Below are 10,422 nucleotides of genomic sequence, written 5' to 3'. Positions count from 1 at the left end.
ACCTGAGTTCAAATTCGCTGTCAGACCAGACATTTGACACTTACTAGCTGTATGACCCTGGGCAACCCAATAGCCTAGCCCCCCCCCCCAAAAAAAAGGTATCAGCAAAAAAAAAAAAAAGACAGTAAAAATATGGGCTGGAGTAGAATTTATTATGCTTCAGTTGATGTAAAAAAGCAGGAATAGTCATCATGATTTCGGACAAAGTTAAAGCTAAAATAGATTTAATTAAAAGAGATAAGCAGGAAAATGACATGTTAAAAGGTACCATAGATAATGAAGTAATATCAATACTAAACATATATGTACCAAATGCTATAGCATCTAGATTTGTAAAGGAAAAGGTAAATGAATTACAGGTGGAAATAGAGAGCAAAACCATAATAGTGGGGGGACTTATACTTTCCCCTCTCAGAGCTAGATAAATCTAACCAAAAAATAAATAAGAAATAAGTCAAGGAGCTGAATAGAATCTTAGATAAGGTAGATATGATAGACATCTGGAGAGAATTGAATGAGAATAGAAAGTAATATACCTTTTCTCAGTGGTACATGGCACCTTTACAAAAAATTGACCACATATCAAGGCATAAAAACCTTATAGTTAAATGCAGAAATATTGAATGTATCCTTTTCAAATCATAATGTAATAAAACTACCTTTAATAAAGGACCATGGAAATAGATTAAAAGTTAATTGGAAACTAAATAACCTAATTTAAAAGAATGAGTGGGTCAAAGAACAAATTACAGAAACAATTTTATTAAAGAGGATGATAACAATCAAACAACATATCAAAACTTATGAGATGCAGCAAAAATGGTAATTAGAGGAAACTTTATATCTTTAACTGCTTACATCAAGAGAGAGAACAGATCAATGAATTGGGGGCATGATAAAAAAAAACCCAGAAGAATAACAAATTAAAAATCCCCAATTAAACAACAAATTGAAAATCCTGAAAACTAAGGTGAGATTAATAAAATTGAATGTAAGAAAACCATCAAATTAATAAAAAAAAAACCACTAGGAGCTGGTTTTATGGGGGAAAAACAATAAAATAGATAAACCATTGGTTAGCATGATTTTAAAAAGTGAGAAAACCAAATCACTAGTATCAAAAATGAAAAGGGTGAATACACCACCAATGAAAATGAAATTAAAGCAGTTATTAGGAGTTATTTTGCCCAATCATATGCCAATAAATTTAACAATCTAAGTGAAATGGAAAAATACTTAAAAAAATATAAACTGCCTAGATTAACAAAAGAGAAAATAGAATATCTAAATAAAACCACTTTAGACAAAGAAATTGAACAGGCCATAAATGAAATTCCTAAGAAGAAAGCATGAGGACCAAATGAATTTACAAGTGAATTTTACCAAACATTTAAGGATCAATTAATTCCAATATTGAATAAATTATTTGGAATACTAGGCAAAGAAGGAGTCCTACCAAACTCCTTCTATGAAACAAATATGGTGCTGATATGTAAACCAGGAAGAACAAAAGCAGAGAAAGAAAATTATAGATCAATTTAACTAATGAATATTGATGCAAAAATCCTAAATAAAATATTAGCTAGGAGACTACAGCAATATATCACACAGATTATACATTGTGACCAAATGGAATTTGTATCAGGAATTTCAATATAAGGAAAACTATCAATATAATTGATTATATGAATAACAAAAGTAACAAAAATCATATGATTATCTCAATAGATGCAGAAAAAGCTTTTGACAAAATACAACACTCATTCCTATTAAAACACTTGAAAGCATGGGTATAAATGAGTTTTTCTTTAAAATGATAAGAAGCATCTACCTAAAACTATCAGCACGCATTATCTATAACAAGGATAAGCTAGAAGCCTTCCTAATGAGATCAGGAGTGAAGCAAAGATGCTCATTATCACCACTATTATTCAATATTGTACTAGAAATGCTAGCAATAGCAATAAAAGAAGAAAAAGAAATTGAAGGAATAAGAATGGGTAATGAGGAAATAAAGCTATCTCTTTTTGCAGACTATATGATACTTTCTTGGAAAATCCTAGAGATTCAACTACAAAATTAGTTGATACAATAATTTTAGCAAAGTAGCAGAATATAAAATAAACCCATACAAATCATTAGCATTTTTATTTATTACCAACTAAGACCTGCAAGAAGAGATGATAAGAGATATTTAATTTAAAATAACTATAGACAATATGAAATACCTGGGACTATATCTGCCAAGACAAACTCAGGAACTACATGAACATAATTATAAAACACTTTTCATTCAAATAAAGTCAGATTTAAATAAATGGAAAAATATTAATTGTCCATTGGTGGGCTGAGCCAATATAATAACAATTCTGCCTAAACTAATCACTTATTCAGTGCCATCCCAATTAAACTAACAAAAATTATTTTATTTTGTTTCTTTTTTTTTTTTTTGGTTGGGCAATGGGGGTTAAGTGACTTGCCCAGGGTCACACAGCTAAGCAAGTGTTATGTGTCTGAGGCCGGATTTGAACTCAGGTCCTCCTGAATCCAGGGCCAGTGCTCTATCCACTGAGCCATCTAGCTGCCCCCCAAAATTATTTTATTGAGCTAGAAAAAATAACAAATCATTTGGAAAAACAAAAGGTCAAGAATATCAAAGGAATTAATGAAAAAAAATGTAAAGGAAGGAGGTCTAGTAGCACCAGATTTTAAACTGTATTGCAAGGTGGTAATTATCAAAATTATCTGGCTAAGAAATAGAATAAGTATACAATACACAGCAGTAAATGACTGTACTAACCTTGTGTTTGATAAATGCGAAGATTTAAGCATTTGGGCTGAGAACTCGCTCTTTGGTAAAAATTGCTGGAAAAATTGGAAAGCAGTCTGGCAGAAATTAGGTATGAAAAAAATATACAAAAAAAGAAAAAGAAATTAGGTATGGACCAATATCTCACACCATTTAATGTCAAAATGGATACGTGACCTTAAAGGAAGATATTATAAGTAAATTAGAGGAGAATGGAACATATTACCTATCAGATTTATGGATAAGAGAAGAATTTATGAATAAACAAGATAGTGTTGTGGGATATAAGATGGGTGATTTTGATTACATTAAATTAAAAAGGTTTTGTATAAATAAAAGTAATGTAGTCAAGATTATAAGGAAAGCAGAAAATAGGGGGGGAAATTTTTATAGCCAGTTTCTTGAATAAAGGCCTTATATCTCAAATATATAGAGAACTGAGTCAAATTTATAAGAATATGAGTTATTCTCCAATTATTAAATGGCCAAAGGATATGACCAGGTAGTTTTGGGAAGAAGAAATCAAAGCTATGTAGTCATATGAAAAAATGCTCTAAATCGTTATTAATTAGATGCAAATTAAAACAAATCAGATGCTATTTCACACCTATCAGATTAGCTAAAATGGTAGAAAGGGGAAATGACAAATGTTGAAGGGGATGTGGAAAAATTGGCTCACTAATGAACCAATCCAGCCATCTTGGAAAGTAATTTGGAATTATGTCCAAAGAATTATAACACTCTGTATACCCTTTGACCTAGCTATACTACTATTAGATCTGTTTCCCAAGGTGATTGGGAAAAAGGAAAAGAATTTAATGTGTTCTCAAACATTTATAGCAGCTTTCTTTGTGGTGGCAAAGTACTGGAAAGTGAGGGGATATCCATCAACTGGTTAATAGCTGAATAAATTATGCATATGATTGTGATGGAATACTACTGTGTTATAAGAAATGATGAGCATGCTGGTTTTAGAAAAACACCCATGAGTGAAACAAGCAGAACCAAGAGAACATTGTATACAGTAACAGCAATATTATTCAAAGTGACTGTGAATGACTAAGCTATTCTGAGTAATGTGATTATTCCTATCAACTGTAACTTATAAAGGAAAATGCCATCCACCTCCAGAGGAAGGTCTGATATGTGAAAGTATGTAGCTCTGTGTGTGTGTGTGTGTGTGTGTGTATACACCACACACACACACACACACACACACACAGATACACACACAGATACACACACGTCAAATGTTGGCTTTCTGTAATACAGGTAGAGACGGTTGGAGGGAGAAAACTTGAAACTCAAAATGTAACAAATAAATAGAATAATTAATGAAAAATGAAATGCATCACTGCAGGTCTGTGAAAAACCACAAATTAACATTATCTATGTTGTATTTTTATTTATTTTGTTAAAATTTTCCTTTTACATTTGAATTTAGTTGGTATAGCGCTGTTTTGGAGGCATGCAGGCTTTTTGTTTGACATCTCTGGCCTAGAGGGCAGTACCACTAGGTGGATTCAGGTCTGTTTAGAATTCTGAAATTCTGTGATTCTGTCAAGGGAGGGAGTGAAGATAAGGGAGTTATTGCTAGAGCAAGGTCACAGAGGAGATAGGAGGGGATAAGACTGAGTTGGGGATGGAATGGTGACAGGCTAGCAAAGAAGAGGGCCACCTGGTCCTCTGAGACTAAAGGGAAGGAGGAGAGAATAAGTGAGGACATTGAGAGGAGGAAAGAGTAGAGGTTAATTCCCAGCAGAGGGCTTTAATCTTTTTGGCTAGGTTGGAGGTGAGGTTATCTGCTAAGAATGGGGAAGGAGGGGAAGAAGGAGGGAGTGAAATTGGGGTTTGAAGAGATTTGCAACAGCTGCTTTGGGAAGCATGAAAATCACTTTGCCTTGCAACATTAAGAGCCCTGTTGGGGCCAGATAGTCGAAGTGTGTAGTGGACAAGTCAGCAAGATTTCCTGATGTTTGTTTGTCCCAACAGCTCTGGGCAGCTTAGGAGTAAGGGAGGGGAGGCTAGATGGTAGGAGTTAGCCATGGCTGAGAGTTAGTGGGGGCACAAACAGGAGAAGGGCTTCAATGAAAAGATTCCAAGATGGAGGAGCAGGCAGTATTTTGAACACCAGAGCTCTAGGAGATTGGTAGGAGGCCAGCTTGCCATCTAGATTAGTGAGCTACAAAGTGACCCCAAGGAGTGTGTGATTAACTGATTTGGAAGAGTTTGAGGATGGGGCACATCCTGCCCTCACAGCTGTAGCCAATACACACCCAGCCTTATATCTCCTCACTCTCATCTACTTTCTGCGATGGAAGCTCTGGACTCCACCTTTCTGGGCTAGTCTAATTGGAGTATTACCCAGGTTGGCATAGGGGAGGTGGGGGGGATAGAGTAAGTGACACAGGATACAGAATGGATGAGTTGTGGTCTTTCTCATTTAATTATCACCCCTTTTCTGCAAGGACGCTATCATCTTTCCAGTCACCCACATCCTCACCTTTGACTCCTCACTCTCCCTCACCCCATATATCACATCAGTGGCAAATCTGGTCATTTTGTCGCCCAGGACATCTCTCCCCTGGTCCCCTTCTCTCCACTCAGAGCTGCCACCCTAGTTCTGCCTCTCATTACCTCACCCATGAGTGCTTGCAGCAGCCTTCTTACCTCAGGTCTTTCCTCACTCGGATTCACCCTAGATGCTACTGCTAAAGTGATTTTCCTTAAGCACAGATCTGACCATGTGACTCTCCCTCTTTGGCTAATCTCAGTGGCTTCCTATTGCCCTTGGGATAAAATGTTATTTCATCTTTATCTCATCCTTTTTTAAGTTTTACAGTGCATATAATTACTAATGCAGCAGTCTATGTCTATAATTTATTAATAAGTAAATACATATGTTGGGCCTGCGTACTCAGGATATTTTTTTTTTACTGATAGGGTGTGTGACCAGAAGAGTTTGGAGACCACTGATTTAGACAGATTTCAGCAATCTCCCAACAACAAACAGTGGAACCTTGGGATTCAGGTTTTTCCCCATTGCCTGGGACTCTGTTTGCTTCACTTTCCTCCCTTCACCTTCCTCTGGGCCTGAAAACAATGGTTCAGAAGCAGCTTTGGAATTTTATCTTTCTTGACTAACAAGGGTAAACCTGGGTCCTTTAATCTGCTGATATAGTTTCTATTCCTGGTAGAATCTTGGTTACTCCCAGTTAGCACCTGTACTCCAGTAGTGATTACTACATAAAGATGAGCAACTTACTTTTGTTGGTGTTGGCCCCGGCTTGCGGCTGCCTCTAGGGCAGTGGTGGTGGTGAAGGGGTGCAACCCTTGGCTCCCACAAAGATTTCATTTCTGGCCCTGAAAAATTGGGTATGTGATCAAAACTAGCCCAAGTGGTTACAATAGAGCCTTGATTTCTAAGAAAAACGGTGGAGTGCTAGTTGGTACTCTTGGTTTCTGTGAAACAGTGAAGGGCACGTGTAGTAAATCAATATGAAGAAGGCTGTAGAAAATGTTGCCATCTTAATTGTTATTAAGATACCAAGACTGAAGAAGTCTTGTCCGACACAGGGTCTGTAGAGAACTTTAGAGCTGGGAGACCCTTGCAGAGATTCTTTGGTTCAAATGCATACACCCACGCCCATTGGCACCCAGCATTTTCATTTCCTTAGCCCTCACCTGGAGGAATAATCCCGACGTATTTATGAAATGCCTAACACCCGGGATGCTATTTTGTAATCTGTGAGATGTGAGTTCATTGAGGGTCTGCTCTTTGTAACCTGGTGCCCCTTTAAGAAAGTTCCCCATAGAAGCCCGTGTCAGAGGAGATTCGATTGCAATCAGCTGGGTCTCGAAGGGAAAAAGGCTTAGTTGCAGGGGCTTGGTCAGCAGAGGGAGAGGTGGGGGGTATCTCAGCAAACTGGAGCCTGGACGGCATCAAAGCTGTCGCCTTCATTGGTCGAGGGAGCACCTGCAGAGATGGGAAGTAAGAGAGGAAAATGGGGGGGGGGACAGGAACCCAAAGAGTTTTTTCTCCAAAAGTGCTGGAGAAACCCCTTTCTTATGGGGCCATGAAGCCTATCCTAATCTTCCAAACCATTAGCAATCTTTCCTTCATCTAATCTCATGCGTAACATTTTGTGCTTCTAGAGGCTAATGTTTATCTGTGGTATGAGGCTAAAGCCCCCAGTAAGCCAAAAGTTCCTTCAGGATAGGTCTCATTTATCTGGCTAGCTCCTTACCTCTTCCCTTCAGCAAGGTTGGTTATACTCGGTAGGTTCCTAATAATACTTGAGGAAGCTAGCTGGCCCAGTGGATAGAGCCCTTGACTTGGAGTTGGGCCCTGAGTTCAAATCCTGCCTCAGACACTTCCTTAGCCAGTCACTTCACCTCTGTCTCAGTTTCTTCATCTGTAAAATGGAGATAATACCTGCCTCCTCAAGTTGTTGTGAGGTCAAATGAGATATTTGTAAAGCACTCTGCATGCCATGCCCAACTCTTCCAGACAAAGACTCTTCTTGGCAAAGATACTGGAATGGTTTGCCATTTCCTTCACCAGCTCACTTTATAGATGAGGAACTGAGGCAAACAGGTGAAGTGACTTGCCCAGGGTCACGGTAGTAAGTGTCTGAGGCAGGATTTGAACTTGGGAAGATGAGTCTTCCTCTGACTCTAGGCCCTGCACCTTATCTACTGCAGCACCACCTAGCTGCAAACCTTAAAAACCTGTACAGATGTTAGCCACCGTTAGCTAGCTCTCTGCTCTTACTGAAGGTGCTTGGGGGCTGACCACGCGGTTTGGTCGCTGTAACCGGAGGATGGCCACCATCATACCCAATGAATGAAAATTCATACTAGTTGGGGCCATTTGAAGAGACTGTCACCAATTTTCCCCAACTGCTGCTTGAACTTCCTAGACAACGTACGATTTGGGGACACGAGAAAGAATTGTTCTATTTGGAGCAAGGCTCCCGTCGGCATTCAATACCACCTGAAGGTTGCACAGCAGTAGAACAGGTAGCTGTGTCCGGCACTTGGAGCTGACCCTTTGGGGAGTGGGGGCCTGTGTGCATCGAGTGTCTGGCTGTAAGAACTGGCTTTGCTGAAAAGAGGAGAAAATCCTACAAAGAATTGTTCCCCTTTTCATTCTAAGCAATTATTGGCTCTCTCGCTTTCTTAGGCTGTTGCTCAAGGGGATTTTCAGCGAGCAGTCACGTGCATCCAACGCTGCAAAGATATGCTGATGAGACTGCCCGGAGTGGTGAGTGAAATCTCGGCTTTTTTTCTTTTCTTTTTTTCTGGGGGTGTGTGTATGTGTGTAAATGTTTTTATTTTAAACTCGAATACAAAATGAGAAAAGAAACCCAAACCCTGCCATGTACACAGCAGACCATAAGAGAGAATTCAGTATCAAACGGCAAATGTCCATTTCAAGAAAACCTAGGTAACAGATACTACACACTGTTTTCCAAGCTGCCTGGCCTTTCTTGGCTTCCTTGTTGGCTTTCTTTTGTTCTGTGCTGTGCACTTCTCAGCTTTTGTTTTCAAAGCTGTCGGCCCTGCCACTCTCCTCAGCCCCTTAGCCCACCCCCCCACCCCTGCCTTTTAGAAAGGCTTCTAGCTGTTTCCTGAAGCTCTCTGAAGATTTCACTTTGGACCGAGCTCTTCTGGTAAATGCCTAGATTTGAAGCTTGTTTACTAAGGGTGAGCTAATCAAAAACAAATTGAAAATAGGTAAGTTCTTTGCTTCCCCTTTTCTCATGAAACCAGAACACATTTCTAAATTTCATGCCCCCTGAAGCAATGGTACTTTGGGGACAAGCATGAGCAAATCGAATTCAGAGTAGTTATTGGCATCTCTGCGGTGCAGGGGCTGGACGTTTGTAGTTCAGACGCATGCGGATCTTGGCAGTGTCTGACCCATTCCCATGGCTGGGCTGTAGTATAATGATAAGGTCAGAGAAATTCAATTTGGGACCCTTCTTCCCCTTTCTACTCCCGCTTCTGCCCTTCTCTCCAGCGACCTCCCCCAGGCCCATGGTGTACCCATGCTGCCAGTCTCTTGTCACAGAGGAAATGGAATATGGGGAGAGCTCAAATCATACGGGGGCAGGGGTGGCCTGCTCCAAGGGAGGGCTTCCCAAAAAGGGCTGCTCTGCTTCATATTTTAAAAAGGGAATGGGGTTCCAAATGGATTCTTTTAAAAATGTGTTGATATTTTTGTTTGAACAGCATCCTCAGTTCCAAATATGTCCCTCTGTCCTCGCCCTCCCCAGACGACCCCACACATTAGTAGAGCCATTAGAATGTGCTTGTAGCCCTGCCTCTGCAAAGGGGGGAGGGAGGTGCATTTCCCCACCTCTTCTTTGGAGTCAAGTCTGGTCACAAAAATGTTCTTTCAACGACTCAGCTCGATTTCTGATATGCATCTCTGAACTGAAGAGATCAGACAGGCAGTCACTGAGGTCTCTTCCAGCTCTTGGGGTCTCGGCATTTTATGGTCGTGTACCAAGATTATTCTGAAACGTGATCATATTAATAGGTAGCTAACATCTTTACTATGTGCCAGATACCTTATTTCCTTAAATATTTTCTCTCTACAGACTTAGTGCAAGGGACATGTTGAAACGTGTTTGCACACTTTAAAGAACTTTTGCTACATCTCCTGTTTTAGCTGTAGGTATGCTTGATATTTTTTCTGTCATTTCTTGCATGCCAGCGTAGCCCATGTAAGAGTTCAGCATCCTTATCCTGACTCCCACTCGCATCGAGGAGTCAGTCTTCCTAGAGCTGGGCTGTGGGCTCTGGCGTTACCCCTGACGGTTTAGAGACTTCATTCAAATACTCTTGGCTCAAGCCCCTATTCCAGCATGTTCTCCCTTAGGGCAGGAAAGAAGAGACGCAATAGAGATAGAAAACAGCTGTGTCATGGGCATGGCTACATGTCTGCCCAGGTAAGGAAAAAAGTCTTCTCTTTCTACCTGGAAGCTTACAATGCTCCTTATTGCAAGGTAGCAGAGAAAAAGGAGTGGGGTAGGGGGAGAAGCAGATGGATGGATGGATGGATGGGTGGGTGGGTGGAAAGGAGGGAGGAGGGAAGGAGAGAGAAAGAAGGGGAGTGAGACAGATTCACTGGCTCATCAGTGACTTTTGAATGTGTACCCAGTTATGGTTCAGCAGCCAGTTAAAAGCCTATTTCTTCACTACATGGTTAGTAGACTGGGAAACAGAGAACACTGTACCTGCACATGCTTCGAAGCCCATTCTTGGAAGGGCTAGGCTTGGCCAGTCCCCTGTTACCCAAGTTATTGCTGGTAATGTTCTATATCCTACTTGTATCCATTATGCCTTGCTCTTGCCCTGTGGGAATCTGACATTTGGGATTCTGCCGAGATCGTGGTGTGCCATGATTCACATCTATGGGCATCACGGGAACGATGTCAGTGTTACAAGATGGGCAGGGAAAGGGATGCACGGTTTCCTAAATGCCATCTGATTTGCTTTCTCCTCGACTCTGGGTCCAGCTCATTATCCAAGGTCGCTATATCTATGGACGAAGTCAAAGTGCTCCTCATCCAGCTGCATGTCATAATCCAGACACTAGGCCT

At 40.4% G+C, this 10,422-nt stretch overlaps 1 protein-coding gene across 1 annotated transcript in view; it reads left to right on the top strand.

The window, feature by feature from the left end:
- The first annotated feature begins 7,655 nt into the window (after positions 1–7,655).
- Positions 7,656–10,422, top strand: part of TEX11 (testis expressed 11) — a 148,176-nt gene continuing 145,409 nt past the window's right edge. Inside the window, exons 1-2 of the mRNA XM_020976509.2 lie at positions 7,656–7,736; positions 7,995–8,075. Of these exons, the coding sequence (XP_020832168.1) occupies positions 7,656–7,736; positions 7,995–8,075 (162 nt within the window). The remainder of the gene's footprint in view (positions 7,737–7,994; positions 8,076–10,422) is intronic.

The sequence above is a fragment of the Phascolarctos cinereus genome, unplaced genomic scaffold (genome assembly GCF_003287225.1).
Source record: "Phascolarctos cinereus isolate Bilbo 61053 unplaced genomic scaffold, phaCin_HiC Scaffold_8;HRSCAF=390, whole genome shotgun sequence".
In the NCBI taxonomy this organism is placed as follows: Eukaryota; Metazoa; Chordata; class Mammalia; order Diprotodontia; family Phascolarctidae; genus Phascolarctos; species Phascolarctos cinereus.
Note: the sequence above shows the minus strand (reverse complement) of the source record. Positions and strands in the feature narration are given on the sequence as shown.